General features: G+C 39.4%; 1 protein-coding gene across 1 annotated transcript; it reads left to right on the forward strand.

The window, feature by feature from the left end:
- The first annotated feature begins 204 nt into the window (after positions 1 to 204).
- Positions 205 to 10,582, forward strand: LOC111143272 (RWD domain containing 3). Its single transcript, XM_022496899.1, has 4 exons — positions 205 to 291; positions 7,649 to 8,136; positions 9,914 to 10,029; positions 10,128 to 10,582. The coding sequence occupies exons 1-4, from the start codon at positions 207 to 209 to the stop codon at positions 10,240 to 10,242; spliced, it is 804 nt and encodes a 267-aa protein (XP_022352607.1). The 5' UTR covers positions 205 to 206; the 3' UTR covers positions 10,243 to 10,582.
- The last annotated feature ends 16,980 nt before the right edge of the window (positions 10,583 to 27,562 follow it).

A 27,562-nucleotide genomic window follows, 5' to 3' on the forward strand; every position in this document is an offset into this window, starting at 1 on the left:
CGCAAAGAGACCTAGCCTCGCGCCGGGACTCTGCAAGAAGGAGCTTCGACCGCGGACTCCTAGGCCAGCGTCCTCGCCCCGCGCGCTGAGCCGGGGGGGACACAGGGCGCCCCCCAGTGGCCGCCGGGCCGCGCCGCTCCGGGCCGGTGAGGGGGTGGCAGCGGAAGTGGAGGGGCGGCGGCGGCGGCGGCGGCGGCTGGGCGGCCATGGCAGATGCCGCACGGGAGGAGCTCTCGGCCCTAGCCGCGATTTTCTGCGGGCCGGACGAGTGGGAAGTGCTGAGTCGCTCAGGTGACTACCCCGGCGAGGGAGGGGCCGGGCGTCCTTCTTCCCCGCCACCGGGACGGGGCTGCCTGCCCCAGGGCCCACCCTCGGGGACCCGGCTAGTGGAAGGATGGAACGCCACGCACCGGGACTGGAGATGTGTGGGAGCAGCCGGGAGAGTGAGGCGACCCCCTCCAACGTGGACTGTTGTCGGCGTGCACTCCGCCCCACAGGGGACTGAGACCGCAGCGCCCAGGCCGGTGCGGCCCGCCGGCCGGCCCCCGCCCCACCGCCACCGGCCGAGCGCCGGGCCCTGCGCGTCCGCAGAGCCCTGGCCCCGGAACGCACTCCGCCCGGCTTCCCGGGCCGCCCGTGTTGACTTCAGGTCTCACCTTGAAAAGAGGCCTGTCCTGACACCCCCAATTTAAACCCAGCTGCCCCAGATTACATTGTGTCCTTCCTAAGCTCTGTGCATTATTCCTTCAGGGGCACCCACCACAGTTTTAACTCTCTTAAGGGCATTGAGGGTGCCGAGCAGCAGGTGGGCGGGGACCCTGTCTGTTACGTAATCACAAAACTCCATGCTCCTAGGACAGTGCCAGGCATATGGTGGTTAGTAAATGTTTGTTGAATGAATGTTTGAATTGGCCCTGTGCTCTATCCGAACCTTTTCTCAGTTATGTTTCCTAGTCGATTGCTCTTCTTTTGCGTTTTTCTGGCCCGCCGAAAGGTGGCTGTCAGAGGCTTTGGGCGTGTTGATCTTTCAGCCCGCATGTACCGATGCCCTGTAAACACAAGGTTTCAGAGACACAGCCCTTGTCCTCTGGAAGCTTACAGTCCAGAAGGGTTCTTTTGGCTATTTTTTGATGATAGTTAAAATTTATTCTGTCCCTGTCTGTGACTTCTATTAATTAAGTAAAAACCAAAACTGCAGATTTTGAAAAAAGTGCAGTGATGCAGATAATTTTCAATTTTCACTTAGCTTTTAAATACATTATGTAAATTTTTTGGCATGGGATTTAGCCTTCTGTTATGTTTCAGCAACTATTAAAGTTGCCTTTCTGACCATAAATTGGTTGACCTTTAAGAAAGTAGTCTAAAAATGTTCTGGGTGTTGTGAGAAAACCATCTAGGACTAAGATGGGTTTCATGGTATCATTTGGTTGGTTATTCACACAGGAAGCCAGAGCCAAGCCTTTTCATTCTTTCTTCCTTGCCATCACCTGTGGTCATGTGACCACGATTATGTTCTAGGCACTGTGAACCAATTTGGGTAATGCGGCTGCTTCCTTTTCAGTGCCTGGCCTGTCTTGTATCCTATATAGAAACTATTGTTGACAGTCCATATGAAATAATTTATTTTTAGTGTTTTCTTGTCACCCTTCTTCTGATTGGATAGCATTCATGATTCTTCATCATCTTTCTTACAGTCTCCATGTGTCTCTTTATTGATCATTACTTCTGCCTGAGGCAGCTATTATGGAGATCCTCAGTTTTTCTAAATTCTTTCATGATGGCTCAATTGAAATATCCTGGAAAAATGAACATAAGATTTCCCATCACACCTTAAAGAGGATGGAGTGGTAGTGAGCTGGGTCATGAGTACATAGATAGCTAAGCATAAGATACTGCTGACCAGTCAGAGAAAACCTAAAAAAGTAAGCATTGAAAGAAAGAGAGCAGATTCTTAATAGTGAGAACACTGTGGACCCTTTATCTGCTGTTAAATTGAGCATGACTTTCAAGCCATGCCTCCTAATTAATTTAATTCAGCATTCTGGCATCAATAAGTAATTGAATTATAAAAGAATTTAGTGTAACAACTTAGGACATTTTGTTGCTGAAAGGTTCATTGGAGAATAGAACAATTGAGTGATTGAAATAAGGATGTTTGATGTCCACAACTGGGAATTAAGGGTAAGGTAAGGCCTTCTTTAATAGACCACAGTAAACACAAGTGGGCTGCTGGCTGTCGTTCTCACGGTCACCGTCAGCCTGGGTTGGACGATATAAGATTGATACCAGAACATTAACACCATCAGTTCCATTCTGGCCTCCCCACAAATAATGCTGCTGCTTTTGCCACTGGAATCAGGAGAACATTGTGGGGACACTGTGGGTGGGATTGTACTTCTGGTATGAGATTGCCCAGGAAGGGTTAGGCTCCCAACCCAGGGGTCAACTATTAAAACCATCAGATTGAAGAGGCTAACTAATTGAGATCAGTTAAGTTGGGCTAATTTATGCTGGGAATTTCAGGGGATTTAAGCACATGGCCTCTTTACAGTGGTTACCTAAGCCTATAGTAAGAGGCGTCAGGTATAACTGTCTCTTACAGGGACAAATGATGTAAACCCCCACACTGCTGTCTACTGGGGAGGGCTCTGGGTAGACCAAATCAGAAGTATTCTACCCCTCCTTGTATAGTGCAGTCAGGCCAGGTGCCAAGTTTAATGGGGTCACCTTCCATGTACCTCATACTTCAAATGAATCTTACCTGATGAGGGGTACTCTTAGCTTTTTCATAGAGAAGTTAACATATGTTCAGGCTGGTTAAGTAACCACCAGGCACCAGAGTATATGGACCCTTAATAGAGATGGGGCTGCTGCATGAGGAAAAGAATTCTTAGCAAGGATAACACTTATGAAAGAGCAATAATGAGCACCCATAGAAAGGAGATGGGTGTCACCCAACTTATGTTCAGAGTAATTCCGTAGGGGAGTATGTGGGCATGCGTCTATGTGCACACTTAGCAGGTAAAATGGATACTGTTATAAATCCTCATTTTCCTGATAGTTGAGGGTCACAGATTATATTGCTATAGTCAGTGCTCATTATATGTGGAGGTGTAGTTCTGGAAATTATCTTGTGGATCAGAAGCTTGTAAAATGGGAGGTATATAAGACTCAGTATCATATAATATGTTGCACAGTAGCTTCAGCGTGAATTTTTGTCTTCTGCTAACACTCATGTTCGGATTGGATTGGGCCCTCTTGCAAAATGAATCATGACTGTCACCCACTGACCCCTCTACATCTGCTCAGCTCTGTTTCCTGCTGATTGTCAGTACTGTGCTCACCTCTGCAAAATCAATTCAGCCTTGAACTTGACTTCTAAAGGATGGGATTGCCACTTTTAGCTTCACTTATTTTTAGTTTTCCTTTGCTTTTTTTCTGTAACCACATTTTTAAACACATAGAAAAATCCAGCCATAGCATAAAAACAAGCACGAGTGGATGCATACTTGTGGCGAGCTGCCTGGGAGGAAGAGGAAAGAAAGCCCCGTGCAATGAAGTGCAACAGGGGACTAGGGCCTGCTTCTTGGTTTTATGAACGATGGCTTGCTTTGAGGATATCTAAAAATTGAAGAAAAAAGGAAGCAAATAAAAGGAAAGTCAGTTGTATGTGGTTTCTTAATGGGCTCCAAATGAATCTTGAAGAATGCATTCTATTAAATTGTTTACATTTTCCAATGTCTTCTGTTATTGGACAGTATTAAGTTCCTATCGTGTAGCTGTGAAAAATGGAAATTCTTAAAAATAACACTGCTGTGGAATTTGGGGTTCAGTTCAGTTTCTCTAGTTTGATTTTCTGTTGTTTGGAGTGTGGTTAGGTGTACAGTTTCATGTAAGGAAGAACAAGGTCTGAAACCTATTTTGGTTAGTGTTCTATTTATGAAATTGATACACTTATAAGGCAGAGTGACTTATTTAAAAAAAAAACAAACTGGGGAATTTATATGTGAATTTCAACCAGAGGCAGGGCCTACATCTTTTGGTAGGTTCTTTAGATTAAAATAGTCTTGAAACTTACGAAAATTTCAGTTTTCTAGGGCAAGTGTAAGTTTTCTAGGGCATAGGTGTTTATTGACAATGATGAGTTTGTAAGTTAATGTGTTTTTTGAGCTCAGGGAGGGGCAAAGATTAGTGTTAGAGCACGATTATTTTTTCTGTTAATCACTGTTTCTAAGCTGTTAATAGTCTTAAAGCAGATAGAGGCAACTTTGTTTTTTGTGTGTCTCTTTTCCTTTAATGAAAAAATCAGATTGACAGTACATGTGGTTATATGAAAAATGCTGACATGAGAGAGAGCCAGTTTAATTGCATGTACAAACTAAAGCAGATATGAAATGGAAAGGTAATGCACATACTTCTAGAGTTTAGGGAGAAAATGAGTTTTTAAAAGAAGATAATTTTATTACCACATTAAATATCAGCAGAGTGGGGTCATTATTGGGCTTTTCATTTTCCTATAGAGATAACAGCATTTTGTGTAATTTTAGTTTGCAGCCCCAGTATGTGTGTATATGTTGGGGTGGGTGGGGGGAATGGGCAGAGTCACTGTCTCTGAGAAGACCAATTAGGAAGAATGTTAATCCTTTCCAGTTCTTGAAAGAATCAAAGCAATTTTTCTTCTAAACATATAACTAATAATTTTATAGTTTTCTAAGGCAAAAGTAAGGATTTCTCCCATTGCTTTTTTTTTTTTTTTTTTTTTTTTTTGAGAAAGAGAGAGATGAGGGGGAGAGAGGGAGAGAGAAAATCCCAAATCCCAAGCAGGCTCCACACCCAGCATGGAGCTCTGTTCCACCACCCCGAGATTATGACCTGATAAGAAATCAAGAGCTGAATGCCCAACCAACTGAGCCACCCAGGTTCCCCTCTCCCTGTTTTCTATTTGCTGCTTAGGACCAGAAAATCCCTAAGAGAGGAAAAATGAAAACTGGTAAGGATTTGAAAGGCCAGCTCAATAGCATTTTCCTACTTTCTCCCTGAACTGCCTGTTTCTGTCAGTTGGTTACCTGCACTGGGGAGGAACAGGTGGGTATATATACTTACATGGCAGGGATTGACACACTGTGGGTTTCAGGGGTTTGATCAGAAAGGGATTCTTGCTTGAAGGGAAAAGCTTGCTTTGTGACACAGGTACTGTATTAGTTACCTGTGGCTACTGTAACAAATTTCCAAAAATGTGGTGCCTTAAAATAACACCCATTTTTTTCTCTTGTCATCCTGGAAGTCAGGAGTCTGAAATCAGCTTCAGCAGACTAAAAGCAAGTGGTCAGCAGGGTTGTGTTCCCTCTGGGGGCTGGAGGGCGAGAATCCACTTCTTTGCTTTGTCCAGCTGCTAGAGCTCATTTCTTGCACCCCTTTGCTCATGGTCCTTCTTTGTCTTCAAAGTTGGTAGCATGGCATCTGACTGCATTGATTACATTGCCTTGGACACTTGTGATTACATTTTCCTTGTGATTACATTTGTGATTACATTTAGGTCCCATCTCAGGATCCTTAACACAATCACATCTGCAAAGGCCCTTTGCCATGTTCTGGCAATGAACCATTATTTAGCCTATCACAGGTAGCAAGGACTTCTGCACCTGTGAGCCCCATGGTTACAAGCTAGCGCTCAGAGCTATTTATCTGTAAAATTTAAAAGCTTCTTATAGCTTAATAATTATTTCTTGGCTATTGTCTAAAAAGAAAATTTTAGATAGTCCAGTGGTGAAGAAAATAGTTCATTTGGTTCAACCATAGTAATTCTGGTATGAGAGTACCACAGAATAAGTTCAAAGTACCATGGGAATCGTAAGACAGATTTTATAGGGGTGATGTTCATCTATGATGAAGGTATGAAGATCTTCAGAAGTTATGCCTTCCTTTGAGGGAGAAAGTAGGCTCCCTAAAGGATTTCTGGAGAATTTATTCCATCTAATGGTCATACGTTGTCTGTAGGTGTATTTATAGTGCCCATTTCACATAGTGAAATGTACTGATGCAACTGACATTTAGGCACCCTATTTAATAATAAAATATTAAAAAAATAAGGAACTCGGTGGAAGAAAGAAGGGTTTTGAGAAACATGATGAATTGTAGAGGAATGTACTAAGGTTTGGAAAATTTTTCTTTATCCATACCCATTTTACTTAGGTAAACACATTTTAATTGTATCATTTTTTTTAAAAAGATTTTATTTATTTATTTGACAGACAGAGATCACAAGTAGGCAGAGAGGCAGGCAGAGAGAGAGGAAGAGAAGCAGGCTCCCTGCCGAGCAGAGAGCCTGATGTGGGGCTTGATCCCAGGACTCTGGGATCATGACCTGAGCCGAACGCAGAGGCTTTAACCCACTGAGCCACCCAGGCGCCCCTAGTTGTATCATTTTAATATGGTCTTTATAATGGTTGCTGTCTGTGTTTCTGGGTAGCGTCTTTAAATAGTAGTTCTTTGCCGCTGATACCAAAGAGTCTATTTAAACAACAGCAACGAAAACCTTTCTGTAGCAGATGTGTTTGGTCCTGTGTGAATCAACGTCTGTAACAATAGCTTTTACATAAATGGAATCAGGTGGCTAGAAAGCCACATTAATGTTCTGTTTGGTTCTTTTGGGGCGGGCCGCGGGGCGTAGCCAGGTTCCAGTTGTTGAGGCTGTTGAGCAGCAATCCAAGTATGAAAATGAGAAAGGTTTGCCTGTTTCTGTCATGAAGGAGGATGGAACAAGGGCGTGTGGAGAAAGAAGCAGGGGTAGAGAGAGGCAAGTTAGCTTCAAAGATATCCGTCTGCACCCAGTTCTGTTCTACTCTGCTCTTCTGATGTGTGTGCTTCTGCCCCTTGCAGAATGAATCAGCCTGACGTTTTATCAACTTTTTGAAAAGTGGGGTGAAGCGGTGTGGAACACATCAGAGGGGTGAAGTGGAGCAAATCTGAAAGGGAGCAGTGTTTCATCTCCTAGCCTGTGTGTGCCTCCCCCTCCTCCTTGTGGAGCCAGAGAGGGCTGAATTGATGTCCGCCCCATTTTAGTTCATTCTGCTACCTTCATGTTACATTGATACTAATACATTTGAAGTCGGAAAGGAGCAGGGCCGGGCAGTTACTGTTTCATGCACAGTCATCAGTTTCTCGGGCCCTGCAACTACACTGCATTACGGTGTTTGCTTTGACTTGAATCTGCCACCCGATGACCTGCCTTGGATGCACTGTGTAACTTTTAAATTAATACACTGATTTTATGTATATGCAGCACTGTTTCTCTGCGTGTTCATGTGAGTTCATTACGAGTTTCCAGAATTAGAACTAAGTGAGGGTAGAAAAAAAATCGTGTGATGAGAAAGCCTTCTGGTAAACCTGACCAGAAATGGGGCACTAGCCAATGGAAATGCCTCAGAAGCTCTGGATGCTGGGATGCAGGAATCCATGAGTATATGTGTATGGTTGAAGGAGAGAATCTGTAAATCACGGCTCTCTTGGGATTATGTGTCTCTTTGTATAATACCTCCAGTTTTCTCATGAAACATCAGTTGACATTGGAAATGAAAAATTTAACTTCTTAGTGTGCCATTCAAATCGAATTATGTATAGCTAATCATTATTTTTTGATGCTTTCCAGGGACAGAGGGGACAGTGTTCAGAATTCTCACAAAAGCTGAAGGCCTCACGGGCGCCGACGTACCTTTAGAATTGGTGTTCCATTTGCCAGTCAATTACCCTTCGTGTTTACCTGGTATCTCAGTTCACTCCGAACACCTGACCCGGGCCCAGTCAGTGACTGTGAAGGAGAAGTTACTTAAGCAAGCAGAGAACCTTTTGTCGGAACCTATGGTCCATGAGCTGGTGCTCTGGATTCAGCAGAATCTCAGGCATGTCCTCAACCAACCAGAAACTGGAAGTGGCAGTGAAAAGTGTACTTCTGCAACTGGAATGACTGTGGATGATGGACTGTGGCTAACTCTTTTGCATTTAGATCACATGAGAGCAAAGACCAAATATGTCAAAACTATTGAGAAGTGGGCTTCCGATTTAAAGCTGACAGGAAAACTGATGTTCATGGGTAAAATAATACTGATTTTACTACAAGGAGACAGAAGCAATATCAAGGTGCCAAAAAGTTTAATGTTGAATATGAATTGGGCTATTTTCTGCTAAAATGGTGTGTCTGTGTGTTTTGTGACAACGGGACAGGTTAATCATTAAGATGTTAATGGATCTCCATTTTTTTAAAGAATGTCTCTAACTTCTAATTACAACAACAAGTTTACAAACCTTGAAGAATAAGTAGATTATATTTTTAAAAATTATTCCACATAATGAAAGGGATAGGTCATTAAAAAAATCTCTATAGTGCATGAATTTTGTTTCTTTAGTTAGCTTTGAGCCTCAACTTTATTAAATGTGTACTAAAAGTTTGTGCATATCTGTATTCCATTCCTCAGGCACAGTGTCTGCCTGTGGGTACTGTGTAACTTTTTGGCGGTTAAAAACATATTCAGACACTTTAATTTGGCTTCTGTAATACCTGGAAAGAGGAACTGATCCCTCCTAACCAGGATTTAGTGTTAGTGGAAGTAGCATCATTAGGCTGTCAGCTTGTCACCTCCTACCTAACTTTGTTTTCCACCTGACTTGTCTCAGCAGCTGCTTTCAAAATCATGATCTTCTTCAGATTCTCCAAGTTCGCACGCTCAACTCACCTAACCTATTTTATGTGGGACCAGACAAGGAAAGCTGCTTATTATATTTTAAATCTTGAAAGCACCACAAATCACTTAATAGGTTTATGCTTTCAGATGGGTTGGATCAAGAATACTTCAATTGAATTTATTCAAAACAGATTTAGTTTGCACAACCTATAATCTGAAAGATTTGTGGAATAACTACCTAGCTTTTTCAGAATGGGTGCTTATCACAATACTTATTTGGCATTTGGTTAACCAGATTAGTGCTGGGGTTATAGCATATAGATACCACAAATAATTAAAGTTGAATCAGTCTTGGTTTGAGGTCTGACCAAAGTACCAGATATTGCAAGGTGATTTATGGTATATCTATAAAACTTGACATTCTGGGTAAACTCCTGGCTGACAGAATGAATACAAATTAATTTCCTTGTTCATATTTCCCTAAAAGGCTCCGATTTTTCTTTAAGCCAGCTCAGGAATGTTAGGTTAAGTGCAGCTGTTTTGCAGATGTCACTCAGATTGGATCCATCAATTGATAAGTATTTATTTCATATGACTGGAACTTAGCTAATATAGAGGAATTGTACTTTTTATTTAAAGAGTTCTTTCTTTTTTATGAACTTTCCCTAAAATGCCACTTAATGTAAATATCTCTGTTAAAATTTTTAAGATTATATATCAGGATTGAGAATTACAGGTATGTATTTATAGATGCTATCCAATTTGGACTGGTAAGTGCTATGTGCCTGTTAATTTCTTTCAGATGCAGAAGTAGCCATAACACTACCACTAGCTGGTACTGTTAATTGTGCCAAAGCACTGTGTGCCAGGGTGTCCTCTGTGCGCTTTGCACATATTAACTCTTTTAATCATCACAGCTTCCCATAAGGTAGCTACCGTTCTGCGTACCATTTTATGGAGTAGATTCCTGAGGCACAGAGGGCTTAAGTAACCAGCCTGGAATCAGATATAGGAGGCCGTGCAGTCCAGATTTAATCCTGCATTGTTTGAAGGCCTCCTTCTACCAGCACATTCTGCTGTCTAGTATAGAAAGACAATGTAGCCCTCTTACTGCTTGATTCAGAAAGAGAGTACTCTAGGCAGGAAGATAAGCCTGCAGATGCATGGCTCCTTTAAAACTAGGACTTGGAGATTCAGAGTAAGATATGTACTTAATGTACTGATTTATCATTTAGGAGTACCTGCTTCTTCAGAAAACCTCCAAAGTAGATGTGGACTCAAGTGGAAAGAAATGCAAAGAGAAAATGATTAGTGTACTGTTTGAAACAAAAGTACAGACAGAACACAAAAGGTATAATTTAGTACTATTGCAGATGGAAAAGTAACTGAATCGATAATTATACTCTGACAAATCTAGGCATATTCATGAGTTTCTCTTGTATAATGCAGGTTTCTGGCATTTGAAGTCAAAGAATATTCATCGTTGGATGAGTTACAAAAGGAATTTGAAACTGCAGGACTTAAGAAGCTTTTCTCTGAATTTGTGCTTGGGCTGGTAAAATGAAATGGAAGACAGGAATCTTTTAGTTAGACCGCAGTGGTTTTTTGTCTTGTTTTGTCTTGTTTTGTGTTTTACAGTGGATTTTGGGAATGGTTAATTGAAATTCTCGTAAGGAAACAATTTTAAAGTTTCTCTGAAGCAAAATGATAGACACCATTCTAACTTCAGGAACAAAAGCCCATTTTGCTTATGGACTATTAAACTTTAAAAACGCCCATATATTCTAATTTTTGCCAGTAAAAGCTAGGTTTAATAGATGGAATGTTATTTGAAGGATAAATATGAAATGATGGTAAATGAGCCCTTGTGATTATATAGAGGATTTGTTTGGAACTGCAATTTTCTAGCTAATTTTCTTGTAATTAAATGAATTTTTTTAAAGATTTCTTTTCATGTTTACATTTTTAGCATTTGGTCATGATTTTCCCCAATTCAGCTTATTATATCTATGTTTTAAGTTGGATGTTATGAAAAATATAACACTGATTTCTTTGTGCAAGTGTGTAAACTGTTAGTTTAAATACAGACCAAAGAAGTTCTATAGAACTTGACTTTTGATCACTTTCTTTGGGGTCCTAGATAGCATAGTACTTATTAGTACACTAGTTAGTTATAGGACTAGGGAGTCAATTAAAATTAAAGTTAATATTATTATTTTGCAGAGGAGGGGCAGAAGAGGGAGAGAGAGAATCTTAAGCAGGCTCCATAACGTGTGGTGTGCTCTCACGACCCTAAGTTCATGACCTGAGCCGAAATCAAGAATCACATGCTTAACTGACTGAGCCACCCAGGTGCCCCTTAAAATAATTTTTGAAAAAACTTACCTTTGGGTTTTATAAGAAAAGAAATGTTTCACTTAAAATGAACTTGACTTGTTAGATGGAGGAAATAATAATAGAGATACTATTTTGTATTTCTTAGGAAATCTGTTAAAATATGATAATCTTAAAATATATAATGACCTAAGGAGAGAAGAAGCCATAAAATGAAAGCTTGTATTACAATCTGTAACAAAAGCATAAGGAGGCATTTATGTTTGAGAAAAGGTATTTGTGTTCATAAAGCCAAGTGTGCTTCCAAAATAAGGGGCCAAGTGATAGAGGAAAAGGCCATGCAAATCGCTCTCACTGCAATCTGTGAAGTATAGTGATGTCATTATAAAATCATGAAATGTTGTAGCATGCAAGGTAGTGTTTCTTTCTTTTTTTTTTTTTTTTAAGTTATTATTTTTTTGCAGGTAGTGTTTCTTGACAGTGCTGTTCTGGGACCTTGATGGTTCAATCTGATTGTCTCACTTTCAGGCACCCTTATAATTAAATTGTACTTCCTATTGATCATCTTATGGGTTTCTAATGAGAAGGGAATTTTGATTCATTTTACCTCATTCCAGGGTATTTATGATTTTTTCTTGGAGAACAGGTACATGTAGTTAGGTTGTTCTATGGGAACAGCAGATGGCAAGGAGAAGCTAGGCTACTGGTATGCTCAACTGAAAATAGGCTGGAAAATTTGGGGCTACTGCTTCATTTGATTTACTAAGTAAGGAGATTAAAGGTTATTGCCATCAAGGCTGTAACAGTAAAAGTAGTAGGGGGCTGGTCTGAATTTTATCACAACAGAACAGCTAGTCCTTTATTTTACTTTGATTCTTCTCTGTTCAAGTGTTTTCTGCACCATGCTTTGTGCCTCTCCCAACTTTCATCTTCAGATTTGACCCTCTACACCTAGAGAAGAACTTGAATCAGGCAAAATTGAATATTGGTAGTGACTTTCTCCAAATTAATTAAATTTCTATTTGCTAAAATTATGTTTAAAAAGTATTAGTTATGATTACTTTCTTGAATGTTTACATCTGAGTCTTTCACAAATATACACATCAGAATGCAAAACTAACCTCGACAGTATTAGAGACTTATATAAATTTATAAATTTATAAATCTCTGGATAAAAGAAAATTTAAAATTATATGCAAAAAATCTTTAAGAGTCTTTCTGATATTTTCTTACCTTTAGAGGAAGAGAATTGCTTCCATTGATTTTTTTTTAAAGATTTTATTTTTTATTTGACAGAGATCACAAGTAGACAGAGAGGCAGGCAGAGAGAGAGAGAGAGAGGAGAGAGGGAAGTAGGCTCCCTGCTGAGCAGAGAGCCCGATGCGGGGCTCAATCCCAGGACCTTGGGATCATGACCTGAGCCGAAGGCAGAGGCTTTAACCTGCTGAGCCACCCAGGCGCCCCCGTCCGTTGATATTTTTACCTCAAACTCTTAATGCTTTCTTTTCAGCCCGAGGTACTTATGAAAAGATAATTAGGACTCCCGGGAGACAGAAGAGGTGAGGCCAAGGGCTGGGACCCCTGAAGGACTACACTATAAGAGTAAGACTGAAGTGTAAATAAATTAATTGTCCTAGTACTATAGCTAAACTTTGAGGATTCTGTTAGGTCCAGAAAGTCTTAAACTTTGAATTTGGATTAAAGTAGTCCATGATTCTAATGCCCCCATATCCTCCAGATCTTTGGAGAAAGATAACATTATCCTAGGCATCAAATTTTATCTATTTAAAAATTTTAATATTATTTTAAATTCAATATCCAGCAAATTTTAAATTTTAAAATTCAATATCCAGCAAATAATCAGATAACTGGACTCATGAAGAGACAAGATATTATCAGCGAGAAGCAACAGAAAAAATAGACAATAGAAATAGAACCACAGGGACTCTGCATGCTGGAATTGTTAGACATAGATCATGGAACAGTTATGCTTAGTATATTCTAATAGACAAAAGCCAAACTTGGAACTGGTATTAGAAACCATAAAAGGTGACATGGTATATTTGTATTTGAAAAATAACAAAATAAAAAACAAATAGAAATTCTAGAACTGAAAAATAAAAGAATTAAAGAAATAGTTAATGAGTTAAAGCCCAGTTAGGAAATCAGAAACCAGCTTAGGTATTTCAAACAGTGAATTTAAAACAGGAATTGGTTAAAAGGCTGGAAGAGCAAAAAGGAGAAGGAATGGGACTGGATGACAGAAAAGAAAAAGAGGGGAGGGTGATGTTCTCAGAGTTCAGAAATGGCCAAGAGTGTATTTCTGCTGCTGCACTTTAAAAACTGTTGTAATTGGTCCCAGATCTGCTCACTTGGTGCTTTCTAGACCAGAGCTAAAGGTGCTGATAGGTACTATCTCTGGTCTGTTGGAATTGCCACTTGCTACCACTACAGCAAATGCCAGCAACTATCACAGTACCCTGTGCTGCTTTCAGATCTTCCAGCAGTTCCTCCAAAATCGACCAAACCAACAGGAATCCAGCTGGCAAAGAAGTCTGGGAAATGTAGTTAGAATATCCCAACCTAGAAGAACAGCAGAATAGAGGAGGATGTGTGTGTGTGTGTGTGTATCTGGGAAGTGAGGGGAGAGACCCAAGTGCCCATAGGAGGTAACCAGCACAATCTTCCTTTTAGCTATTAAGCATTCCCACATACTCCCTACCCATATTTAAATTTCTGTACAATTTTTATGCTTCCATCTATGCAGACTTAGCTATATTTTGCACAAATGAAGAGATTTTTGCCTTTTCCCTCAAAAGGGGAGAACTAAAGTCCCATCAGTTACTATTATACTCACCAGTGTTAATTCTTCTAGTTCAATCACAATTCCACAATTCCACCCGGATATTCTGTAACCTGAAGATGAAACTATAAAGTTCACCACCATCACCATCTCTTATATCTAACTTGAGGGAAGGAAGGGGAAGAACTTGAGGGAAGAGGGAAGGAAAAATAGTTAATAAGTACAAAGATGAACAAACAATGAAGCAAATTTTCATGAGTACTTTGGTACTTCTATAACTGGTCATGAACCTATAGCTGGTATTTATAACTTCTTCCTCTACTCTTTGCTCTTGGTCAGCACTTCTATTGGTCAAGGCTCTCTACCTAGTATAGTGGCCAGAACTTCATTTCGGAAGGATCTAAGTCCTCAGTAGTTGAGTTGCTTATTAACTTTGACTATAGAACAAGAAATATTAAGAGGCAACCCAGAGGATTTCCTGGGGTCCTGACATAGTTCTTATTGACCTCACTGTATATCAGTAACCCAATTTTGCTGGATCTGGATCAGTACCCCAGCCATAATGGGAATGTCTTTCTTTTTTTTTTTTTTTTAAGATTTTATTTATTTATTTGACAGAGAGAGATCATAAGTAGACAGAGAGGCAGGCAGAGACAGAGAGAGAGAGGGAAGCAGGCTCCCTGTCAAGCAGAGAGCCCCATGTGGGGCTCGATCCCAGGACCCTGAGATCATGACCTGAGCTGAAGGCAGCGGCTTAACCCACTGAGCCACCCAGGCGCCCCGGGAATGTCTTTCTTGTTGGTTTAGTATCATAAGGAGCCTAATATATTTGAGTGTCAATCTCAACTTCTAATTGATTTGAGCCATTTTGCGTGCCCTGGTAGAAACATTCTTTCCATGGAAACTAAGATTGCCAAATCAGCATAGCCCAAGTTTACAGAGGTGAGAATAAAAAATTCTGTGAGTGGATTATTAAATATAATATGGATAGAAGTCCATCCTATTGTTATTCCCTGATTTCTGGATCCTTGTATTCTGGCAGTGGGAGAAATACATCTTATACTGATCACTGAAGCAAAATACTTTTTTATCTTGTATAATAGTACCTCAGCCTTTCAGAATCTTGCCTCCCAGCTGGCCAAGTAACTGAGTCTTTTGTAGGTCACTATATTACTTTATCAAGCTGGCTACTTCTGTGTGATTTGGTACATGGAAAGACCTATGAATTTCATAGTCATGAGCCCATTGCTACATTTCTTTTGTTGTGAAATAAATTTCTCATTTAGATGTTGTATTGTGTTCTCACAATGTCTATAATATTATGGTTGGTAGTATTATAGGAAGGGACTTCTGATTCATATTCAAAATAAGGCTTTCATGTTTTTATAAAAACAAATTGCTGGACCTTCCACTAGAGAAGAGATCCAATGTGATTAACTAGCAACCAGGCAGCTGGTATCTCCCAGGAAGTGAGGCCCTACTGGTGGCTCAGCATTGATATCTGTTCAGAGCAGGTTAGGCACTTGCCAGTGATAACAGCAAGGTCAGTATTGGTGAGAGAAATTTTACGTTGCTGAGCCCATGTATAACTTCCATCCCTGCTGCCACATTTGCTTTGTAGAAGAGCCCACTGAGCAGGCACTGGGATGCTAGGGAAAGAAAGTGACTGATGTCTACAGGATGAGTCAACCTGTCCATTTGATCAATGAAGACTTTCTTCAGAGTGGTTGCCCTTTGATAAGCATCACATGGGACACAAATATCCCCATATTTTGTGCTCATCCCTAGGCGTCCATTCAGGTATCTCTGCCTCATCTCCTTGTCATTAGTCTTCTGATCTCATTCTTTCAAAGTGACTGATTTTCTGGCCAATCCATTAGCCACTGCCCATGAAATACTGTAGATCTATACCATGGACATTTCTTTACCTAGACAAGGTAGATAGCCAGAAGTACTGCTCCAAGTTCTGCCCACTGAGAAGATTTCACTTTAACCTTTTAGAGATATTCTAGATTGGAATGGTAATTGCTGAAGCATATTGTGAAGGACCATCTGTATCGCAGGCCTGAGTTCGTTCTTCCTTGGTTAACAATTTATGGGTGCTGCTCATGACACAAGAAGAATCTCGTGCAATAGTTGCTATAAGCATCTGAGCCACTTGATCACAAAGCTTGCCTGTGCCTTCAGGACCTGCTTGAGCTTGATCTTGCACACATCACTTCATTGTACATACTCATATTTAATATTTCATGGATGAAATAATACCCAGTTCATGATATAGGTAGCTTGGGTCACATGGTCAGTTGGTATTCCATAGTCAAGTGTTCAATCTCATCCAAGATCCAGGAGCAGGCTAGGAGGTCTTTTTTAAGAGAAGGGTACTTATACATAAAAGAGAGCATGGCTTTGATTTAAAACCCTAAGTTCCACTGTGCTTGTGAGGGGCTCTACATAACATCACCACAGGCCATAACTGCACTGAGCTTCATCGGGTCTTCTGGGTTGCAAGGTCCACTCAGCAAGCAACTTGTACTGCAGTTTGGATCTGTAACCTTTTCCTGCTTTGGGCCCCACTCAAAACAGGTAACTCCATGGGTTAATCATCAAATGGGCAGAAAATCACATTGAAATACAAAATATATTGCCTCCAGGATCCAGAGATGCCTAGGAATCACTGTACTTTAGTGGCAGGCATAGAAGGGGAAGCAACTTGGGATATCCTGGGATATACCTGACAACACTGGAGCCCTAAAAACTTCATCATGCTGTTGGGCTTCTGAATTTTTGTAGGTTTTTATCTCCCTCTTTTGGATAAGGTATTTAGAGTACTTGCTAATTTCTGTTTACCAGATCTAACTGGCATGATGTTCAGAGGGATGTTAAAATGAATGAAGTCCTTGAATACTGAATTATGACCCAGAGCCAGAGCTGTGATATAGTCCCAAAGTAAAATATAGTTGTGAAGTCAAAGTGTCAGGCTGTACTTGCTAAGTAAAAACAAACTGCTTCTAATGGGCTTTACGAATTGATATCAAGAAGAAGCCTTTGCCAGATCCAGACCTGGATACCAAGTACTCAGGACTATGTTGATTTGTTGCAGGATGAGACCACATCTGGAATAGCAATTATGATTGGAGTCAATTATCTACCTAAATTTGATATTCTACAGCCATTCTCTGAGACCCATCTGCTTCTCCCAAGCCCAGTTGGTGAGTTAAATGGGGATGTTATAGGAATTGCACTTGGAAAGAACATGGTCCTGGAACAATTGGTTACCTACATGGAGAAAAAACAATTTTAATTTTGCTCCTACCTAACATCATAACCAAGATTAATTCCAGATGTATTAGAGACCAAAATTATGTATTTTGGAAAGGCAAAAATATTTTAGAAGAAAATAACGGAAGCGTATTTTCTTGACCTTCAGATCCTAGTGTTAAACGAGACACAAAAGCAACATCTTGAGGGGAAAGATTGGTAAATTGGGCACCATTAAAATAAAACACTTCTGTTCATCAAAAAATATCATTAAAGATAATGGAGAGGTAAGCCACAGAATGGGAAAAGGCGTTTAACATTTAATTGATACAGGTCTCATTTCCAGAATATTAACAATTAGACAACCTGGTAGAAAAACAGGCAAAAGAATCTTGAATAGATACTTCACAGCTGAAACTATCCAAATGGCCAAAACAAAGGTGCTCAATGTCATTAGTAATCAGGGGGAATGCAAATTAAAACCACAGTAATACCACGAGCCACCCACTAGAAGAGCTAAAATTTAAAAGATGGATAATAATGAGAGTGGACAAAGAAGTGAAGCAATGTCAACATTGACACTCCCTTGGCAGGAGTATAAACTGACCCAACTACTTTGAATGAACAGTTTGCTATAATCTGGAAAAACTGACAATCCCATATCCTATAACCCAGCATTTCTGCTTCTAGGTATATACCTCACAGAAACGTGCACAAACATATGAGATTTCATACATTTTTGTATGAAAAATGCCCATAACAATATTATTTTTATTAGACCAAATGAAGCAACCCAAATACCCATCAACAAAGAATGGATGAGTTAATTGTGGTATACTCATGCAGTGGAATACAGTAGGGCAAACTAAGGGAGCAAAGTATAACCACATAGAACAATATGGATTCCTTTTATAAAAGCAAGAATGCTTGAATGAAGTAATCTCAAAAGAATATGTGCCGTATGATTCTAAAAGTTCAAAAGCAGGCAAACAGCACTCAATTACAGATTCATATTCCCATGCTAAAATTCAAAGACAAGCAAAGCAGTTGTTATACTAGAAGTCAGCATGGCAGTTACCTGCAAGGGCGGGGGGAGGGATGGCGTTGTGGTTGGGGTTGCATGTAAAGATTTGTTTTGTTTTGTTTTGTTTTTGGAGGGGGAGATAGCTATGTTCTCCTTCCTGACCAGGTGCTCATTTCTCAGACATTTCATTATAGTCATTCATTAAGCTCTATACTTACTTTATTATTTATTTCTCGATTTTTCTTCTATAAAAGTAAACTTGGCTTTTAAAAATTTAAAAATTTAAAAAAAAATTTAAAAATTCTTACAATATTTTTAGTAAATAAGAAAAATATTGAAGGTAATTCCTGAATCTTTATAATTAATAGCAATTTCTCCAATCTTAAAGCTTGGCTCAGCCATGTAGAAAATTTGGAAGGTAGGTGCAGGAAGATAGGCTATTTTAAGTAGAGTTGTCAGGGCAGTCTTCTCTAAGTGGACGGCCTTTGAACCAATACTTGAATGAAAGGGACCAAACCCTGGGAAAAGTAGGCAGCAGAGAGTTCCAGGCAGTAGGAACTGTAAGTGCAGAAGACCCGAGGCCTGAAGGCACATGGCCTGTTTGAAATATATTCAACTGAGTGAAGATTACTTTTGCAGTGGAAGTTGTACGTCTACCTGTCTCAGCATGCCAAATGATCTCAGTCTTACTTCAGGTATGCTAACTTTATGAGACTTCTGCTTGCTAGCATTGCTTTTGACCCCTTAATTTGCTGTTTTCTACTTATTTTTTTTTAAATATTTTATTTATTTGACAGAGAGAGATCACAAGTGGAGAGAGAGAGAGAGAGAGAGAGAGAGAGAGAGAGGAGGAAGCAGGCTCCCTGCCTAGCAGAGAGCCTGATGTGGGACTCGATCCCAGGACCTTGAGATCATGACCTGAGCTGAAGGCAGAGGCTTAACCCACTGAGCTACCCAGGCAGCCCTCTACTTATTTTTATACAAGATGGAGAACACAGCATTCAAATACTTGTACACGTAGAGCTATATAGGATGAAGAGGTTAACAATTTTGGAATTGTGGTACAATAGCTTAATTTGTCTGTCAGTTGATGCACCAATGTCTGAATTTGATAAATGAAAAACTGCATTTCAAGTGTCACTACTATAGAATGCGTAGGGCAGAAAAATATATTTGAAATAAACAGATTAAAAATAGAAGCAATTCCCCCATATTATGAAAAACAGACAAAAGTGTCTAAAGATGGTAAAACTACCAGTGATGTACAAAAATGATCAAGAAATGAGAGAAGTTGGGGAATAGAATCTTCACTTTGGATCACTTTGTCATTTCAGCTCATCTAATGCCTAAGTCGGTTTGCTTTCCTCCCTTTGGTTTGAGACTAGATTGCTTTTTTTCCAAACAACTGGATTGTAGGTTTCAATTTCTTCAGATCACCTGAAGTGATGTTGCTTTTCTCTTTCCATCCCTCTTGGATTAGTCAGGGTTCTCCAGAGAAACAGAGCCAATGGGGTATGTATTTACCCATTTTAAGGAATTGGCTCAAGTGATCATGGAGGCTGGCAAATCCCAAATTTGTGGAATGGGCTGGCAGGCTGGAGACTTAGTAAGGGCGCATGTTGTAGTTTGTGTGGAAGGCTGTCAGTGTGGAGCCCTGGGGAAGAGCCAGTGATGCAGCTGAAGTCTGTAGGCAGTCTCCTGGCAGGATCCCCTCTTCCCTGGGGGAGGTCAGTCTTTTGTTCTATTCCCATTTCAACTGATTGGATGAGGTCCACCCACAGTATAGAGGGCAATCTGCTTTCTCCAAGTCCCTCAATTAAAATGCAAATCTCATCCTGAAACACCATCACAGGACCAAACATCCAGAATGATGTTTGGCCAAATATGCCGGCAGTGTGGCACAGCCAAGTTGACACAAGCAATTAGCCATCACACCTCTCAAGAAGCCATCCATAGCTTTGCTTTTAGAGGTGAGGAATGTGGCTTTCAGTTCCTAGCTGCTTAACTCATTGCGGTCTCTTACCATGTACCAAGGCTACAAAACATTGAAGACTGCTGTGAATTTGAAGTAGCATTGGTAAGAAAGATACCATTTACAAAGCAAGTTAACAACTTGACAAACTATAGTTTTCTTTGGCCTGAATGGCTCCTCTTGAGTCAGAATTGGCCACAGTAATAAATTCCACAAAAAGCTACATTTCTACTAGCCTAGGAGTATAAAAAATATAGACTCAAAGACGTATATTGATTTTTTTAAAATAGTGAACTCACCTGCTTTGGGACAACTTTCTAGCATTCTAAGCTTGTGTTTGCTTAGTTCATTGTTATGAAGGGTTATTGGGAGGGGGGTGGTTCTGGAATTGTAGTCCTTTCTATGTGAACTCCAACCTAGTTTTTTTCTGATGTGTTAGACAATCCTGTTTCTTCATCACCGGGAAAAAAATGAACCTCTGCTAATCTTTAGTAATAGACCTTTCATGCAATGAGGAAAGCTCTGTTGTAAAGTGCTAGTGACTTCCAAATTTCCATGCATGGAGTTTTTCACTTCCTTATTACTTGGGAATTTTATCCATTTGCCTATCGCCTTTCTGTAGCTGTGGCTCAAGTTTACACCTCAGGTCCTGACCTCTCTCCTGAACTCTACACACACATTTCTAACTCTGCCTGATATTACAACATAGATGTCCTGCCAATACCTTAAATCCACTATGATGAAAACAAACGATCCCATTTTTTGCTGTTGTTGATATTGTTACCAAAACTGTCACTGGTTCCCAGGATTAATCTTGGATTTTCCATTGACTTCTTTCTTACTTCTTTGCATCCAGTTAGCTGCCAAATCTAGTTCCTACTGACACTTACATTCTCCCATCTTTTCCATTTTCATGGTTACACTGTATGTCAGGTTCTTTTTTTTTCTGAACAGGACTATTGGAGGTTTCCCATCTAGTGTTCTCATCTCTGTTCTCCCTTTGACCCATCCTATACATTAATAATCCCTCATATAAAACTTGGGGTCAGATGTGTTTCAGAATGCAGATTTGTCTTTTCCATTGTTGGAGTTTTAGAAAGGTAATGTGGAGAAGATACTTTATTTTACAGTCTCCCTAATCGGGACTGGGACAATGTCCTGTAGCCAAATCTTATTTTTCTGCAGTGAAATATGAATATTTACTTTAAGTAGGATTAATAAAAAGTATAAATAGGCTTGTATTCTTCATGTTAAACTTTATTTTTATTTTTTTTTCATGTTAAACTTTAATGCCAAATGAGTTCAGATAAGATTGGCTTTTGCCTCCAAGTAAAGTATCAAAAAAGAATGAAAACAACATCCTGCATTTTTGATTTTTAGAATTTTTGCTTTTGAAATTGTGGAAAAGACTTGATAGATCTTAGCTAGGTAAATCTTCCTCAGGTAACCCGATCACTCTCATTTCCTACTGGGTTAGTTGTAAACTCTTTGCTCTGCTATTTTCAAATGCCTTCTCAGTTTGACCACAAAGCATTGTTTTCTGGTTTTGTCTCCCACTCATCTTCTACACACCCTTTTGACCTACCTAAACTGGTTAAATACTTCTTATTTTTTCTTCTGCATATACTCAGGCTCGTCGTTCCTGAAATGTCCTATCCTGTTGTCCATTCTTCTGCCAACTATCTATTGATCTTTTTTCTGTCTTCAGAATGTTTCCCTCTATAAACTGTTTGATTCCCATTCTGGGATCAGTGATTCTTCTTTGGTCTAAATTCTTGTAGTAAGCTTTAATTTTCCCATACGGGAATGGGGGTAATCCCACTTCCTTATAATCCTACTTCCTTACCTCCTAGAGGTAAATCAGTGGATTAAATAATGTTATAAGTGTGCCTAGCATGGTGGTAGACCCATAGTAGTACTCAGTTGAGGTTGGTTCTTCCTTTTTCTTCTCCTCCTTTTCCTTCCTTGCTTTTTCTTAGTATATTCTGTACTTTGTATTATAGTTTTAAATGTGCTTTTATTGTCCCCACTATTAGAATGGGAGTTTTCTAAGGGTAGAAACTTACTTATTAGAAGCTCAGCAAATATTGAGTTATGTGAAATGAATACAAATGGTTACTAGAGAAATTTCATCTCCTCCTTTGGATTCTGGAAAGACTAATTTGTGTGTCTATGAGTGTGCATTTAAAAACCCAAAACAGGGACGCCTGTGTGGCTCAGTTGGTCAAGCGGCTGCCTTTGGCTCAGGTTATGATCCCAGGGTCCTGAGATCAAGTCCCACATTGGCTCCTTGCTTCGTGGGGACCCTGCTTCTCCCTCTCCCTCTGCCTGCTGCTCCCCCTGCTTATGCTCTCTCTCTAACAAATAAATAAAACCTTAAAAAAAATAAAAATAAAAAACTCAAAATGCAAAACAAAAACAAACTATGATCACAGGACCCATCTTGGTGTTTAGTGTCATAATTTCCGTTTCAAGGGTAATTTTGAATGTCCAGAGCCGTTGTACAAGACACTGCCTACCCAGATCATGGCAAGCCTCAGGGCCTAGAGGGGCACACTCTTTCTGGTACTCTAACAGCCAGCCATTGGGAAACCTTGCCAGAAACCAGTGGGCAGGGCGACTAACACAGCTCTTTGGCGCTGGTGAGATACAGTGCTCACTCCTATGGAGCGTGGATCATGGAAGAGCACAGATTCTGTTCCTATGCTGTTTCTTAGGGCTCACTGCAGTGTCCCTGGGCCCCCTCAGGGAGGGGGAGGTCTCTGAACACCACCTTTGCTTTTGTGCATTTGGTCCTTTCAAGTTGGTTCTGATTATCTCCAAGCTCTGCAGTTTCCCTCCACAAATATCTCCCCTAAAACCTCTTTTCCTGCCTCCTCCCCCACCCTGAGAATATTATGTCCCCGGGAGAGAGAAAAGCTAGTGGTGGTAGAGGTCACTAGGTGTTTACCTAATGTCCATCTAACCTCCTTTCTTAATAAATTTTCTTAGTAATTTTCTAAGTAATTTCTTAGTAATTTAACGTGGGTACATTACTGTCTAGAATAAAAACAATATTTTGCAGCTCCCCTTGAAGCTAGTTATAGCCATAAGATTAAATTCAGAGTAAAGGGAAGTGCTATGTGACGTCCAGAGAGGCTCTTCAAGGGGTTCGCTCTGAGCCACTCTTCGGCCCTTCCTGCCTTTGCCGCCTGGACAGTGGACACTGTGGCTGAAAGGCCAGCAGCAATGCTAGATTATGAGGAGAGCTTGAGGGTGAAAATGGAGCTGAAAATAGGAGCTATCTTCTAAACGCTTTTTTAATGTCAAAGAAGATACCTTTTTGGTTTTGGCCCCATTTTCAGTTTTCTATCATATGCCATCCAGTCCAGCCCTGTTGGATCTGAAGATTGAGACCTAGTAAAATAATAGAAGCTAAAATGTGACTGATTTTGAATTAGTCCAGATGCCTTAGTTATGACTTCAGTTTGTTACCTGGAGTTCTTAGGAACCTAGATTTTCTTGAAATGAGATTTCAAAACATGTGATCTAAAGATTTCATTCTTTTGTTTACCCATATTCAGTTTCAACAGCCATCTCCTGTCATTAGAGGTGGTGGAGGCCTGAGCTGTTTGGGCTGGGTAAGGGATACACGGACACGCGAGGGGAAATGCATGTGCGAAATACCATCCCACATCATATCCTATAGATAAATATGCTTTGACTGTTTTCAGGGAGATATCACCTTGGCGAATTCATAGTTTATGTTTCCATGTTTCTAATACAGTACATGTCAATTAAGTGTGCTTTCATTTTTGTCATTATCATCTTTCTGTTTCCCAGAATTATTACTAATAATTATTGGAAATTTACATGGTGCTAATATCTCCAGTTGACCTAAATGACTTAAGCTTTTTGCTTGGAGTTTTCCAGAAGACACAGATTCCTCTGAAATTGACACGCAGGGGGGAAAAATGGAGAGAAATCTGCAAATGTAATTTTTGCCCATTTCTTGGTTTTCTTTAAGCCCATGGCTGGATTTACATTGTCAGCCCACACAAATGTGAATTCCCAAGAAATCCAAGTAGAAAGAGAATAGAGAGAAGGGAGAATGTATTTGATTTCTTTATGGCTAGATCTTTGTTCTAGGCCCTCAGGTATGAAGTTCTTTATATCTATTTATAAATCATCCATGTATGTCTGTGCATGAACCCACTCCATGCACCAGGGAGCATCTCCATTAACTTGGATGAATAAGGTTCTCCATGATCCAAAGTTCACTTCCCTAATTAACAGGGCTCTTTTGGAAACATTTTAGAGATGAAAACATTTTAACAATGTTTTGCACTCATCTGATGGACAGAATGGCTAGAACATGATCTAAGCTCATTGCATGGGGGTCATCACTAACAGCCTGGACTCCAGCCTCCTGTGATGTAAGAAAGACAGGTCCTGGTCTGTGGAGGTGAATGAGCCTCAGCTTCCACTTCTACTGTATGGACCCCAGTGCCTTCACGTTCCAGCTAGTGTTGGTTCCTCCTTTCTCTTTCTGCTCCTTCTGCTCCATTTCCCCTCTGTCTCTTTTTCCTACTCACCATTTCTGATGCTTCTGCTTCCCTTAATCTCTGCCATCACAGAGATTGGCTGCTTATTGATTTCTTTCCTCTCTCTCTCTCTTGCTCTTGCTCTCTCTCTCTTTTTTTTTTTTTTTTTTGCCTTTTTCCCCTTTGCTGTCTCTTTTTTCCCTTTCTTACCACTTCTTCTAAAGTTTATGACTTTAGGGTAGCAGGGCTTACCTTTTAGAGCCATCATCATCCAACGAGAATGACAGCCCGTCACAATTTGTCTTCTTAGATGTCATCTCTTTTTTCTTTTTGTTATTTCCATTCATATTCACAACTGCGGGCTTTACAAATTCTTTTTAGGTTCATAGTCTGTTCCTGAAGGTTGACAATGTTTGACTGCTTCACTGGGGTATCATATATATAGAAGGCATAGACCTTAGAACTAGGAAGTTCTAAGAAGAACTAAAAAAATAGTTTAATCCAATTCCTTTTTTCTAAGCAGAGTGCTGAAGTAAGTAACTTACCTAAGAGCATTCATACATCTGGTAGCAAAACCAGGACTAAGACATAAGCCTATACATCTTCATTTGGAAGAGAATTATATTAGCTCCTTAGCCCTATATATATAATACAAGGAGACCTCAAGGAGCCAAGCAAACAATTATTGTCCAATAGCTATAGTCTCCAGGGAAATATCTGTTCTGTTCTGTTCTGGTGCTTTAGAGAGGAGAGAGGCTCTCCTTTATTCTTGATTTGTAAAATTATCCCTAAATATATACTCATGTATGCATTGTAAGATCATAGGGTTTCTTCACAAATGAAAGCTGTTTTCTTATGATTGCAATTATTTGTGTATGAATAGAATGTACATGACCCAATGCCTGAAACTTGCTTCATACATATTGGGTGTTTTGAACAACCAAATGACTCTTTTTAGTTGGAAATAAGCACTCTGAGTATCACAGAGTCTTATATTTATGTAAAAACAAACAAACAAACCTTAATAATATCTTGCTCTTAGAGAAATAAGCATACAATAAAAATCTTTTACATTGCATGTGCGTATTTCACCTTCTCTAGAAAAGTAGAATCTAAGACTTAGAAATGTGGAGTTTTAGCTCAACTCCCTACTCAGTGCAGTAATTTTTAAAAGTTATAACTTTGACAGATATCCAATGTCTGCTTGAAAACCTCCAGAGAGTGGTATCACCCTTATGAGGCAGCTGTTATTGTTACTGGACAGCACAAGTGGATAAAAAGTTCCTTCTTGCATTGCATCAGAATCTGCCTTCTTTAACTTCTAGCTTTTTATCCTAGTTCTGGCCTCTGGAGCAACACAGAATTAGTATACAATTCTCTTCATGACAGCCCTTCAAATATTTGAAAGCAGATATTATATCTTTTCTTATTCTTTGCTTCCCAAGTTGCTTGAATAATTTATCAAAAATTACAGCTTCTCCTATTCACCTGGACATTTGCCTTTCATTACATCCTAATTGGTCAAAGTCCCTCTTAAAATGTGGCACCCAGAATTGAATTCTATATTATAGATGTGGTTTAACTAGCTAGAAATCCAATAGAACTGTCATGGGTAGTGATCTGTGGGTAGTAATTTCTCACGGAAGCATCCTAAGTCCCTTAAAAGAAGGTGGATTGTATGACAACGCTCAGTAAACTGTAAAGTGCTTTATAAATGATAAGCTTTGTTACATTCCATTTAAAAATACAAAAAATAATCAAGGAGCTTTTTTTCCCTGTCATTGACAACGTTGATTTCAACCTTTGGGTCTACAGTTAGCAAAGAGGCTGGTATTTATTCCTTGGTAAAAGTGTGAAGATAATTTTAAACTCAGCCATTATGTTGTGGTACTAGCTGAACAAGTTTTAAATAATCAAGTCTTTTTGAGGCATTTTTTTAAGTGTATGATAAATGTCATTTTTAACCTGTGCATACTCATTTAATGAGATAAAAGCAGAATCTCCTACTGACAAGGCATTTTCACATTCAAAGTAAAGTTTTAAATATGTAATCTGTGTTTCTTCCATTTTAAAATATGAATTTTAAGCTTCCATTCAAAACATTTCTTTTTTAAATTTTGTGTAATGCTTTAATATTATCATCTAACCAGTCTTTCTCATTGCTGGGTATTGATTATATGTTAAGAACTTGAAAAAGACATTAATAAATTGTTTATCCTTCTTTCTTCACTAACCCTAGAAGACTTTTGGAAAGAATAAATTTTTATCTAAAATGTTTGTCACGAATTTACATCTTGAACATTCTAAGGGCTTAATTCACTTCTAAATGGGATAATCTCAAAACTAACAGTAGCAGGTTACATTTGGTATATATAAATGTGTATAAAGTTAAATGTAAAATATAAATATGAAACCCAAAAGGGATAAAGGTAATGATGGGGAGCCTAGCACACTCCCTGGCACATAGCAGATTCTTAATCAACATTGGCCTCATGAATGCTGCCTATTAGGGGAGGATTATTCCTAATCAGGCAATGAGCCTGGTATGACAGCTGGAGGTTGAGTCCTGTAGATTGATGTGCCATTGCTCAAATGAGTACGACACATTAGAGACTGCACTGTATTTTAAGACCTCATATCTCTTTCATCGGAACATTATTTCTTGGTTAAGAGAAATTACTACATTTTCTAAAACATGACAATGTTGTGGTGGTTATAGTTGGATTTACAACATATGTAAAATACTCTAAAGAGCATAAATTATTTAAAAATACATAAATACTCAGAATAAAAATCAGTTGTTCTGTATTGCCCATACTGGAAAGAAATTTAGTAAAGAAAATAACCCAGTAAATCACTTCCAAGGATTAGAGTATTCTGATAGCATTCTGCAAAGTCAGAATTCTGGAAAATCATCCATTTGTTGGTACATTTTTTAAAAAACTTATATAATTTAATAATTCTTTTTTT

The sequence above is a fragment of the Enhydra lutris genome, unplaced genomic scaffold (genome assembly GCF_002288905.1).
Source record: "Enhydra lutris kenyoni isolate GAN:26980312 unplaced genomic scaffold, ASM228890v2 scaffoldscaffold9, whole genome shotgun sequence".
Taxonomy (NCBI): domain Eukaryota; kingdom Metazoa; phylum Chordata; class Mammalia; order Carnivora; family Mustelidae; genus Enhydra; species Enhydra lutris.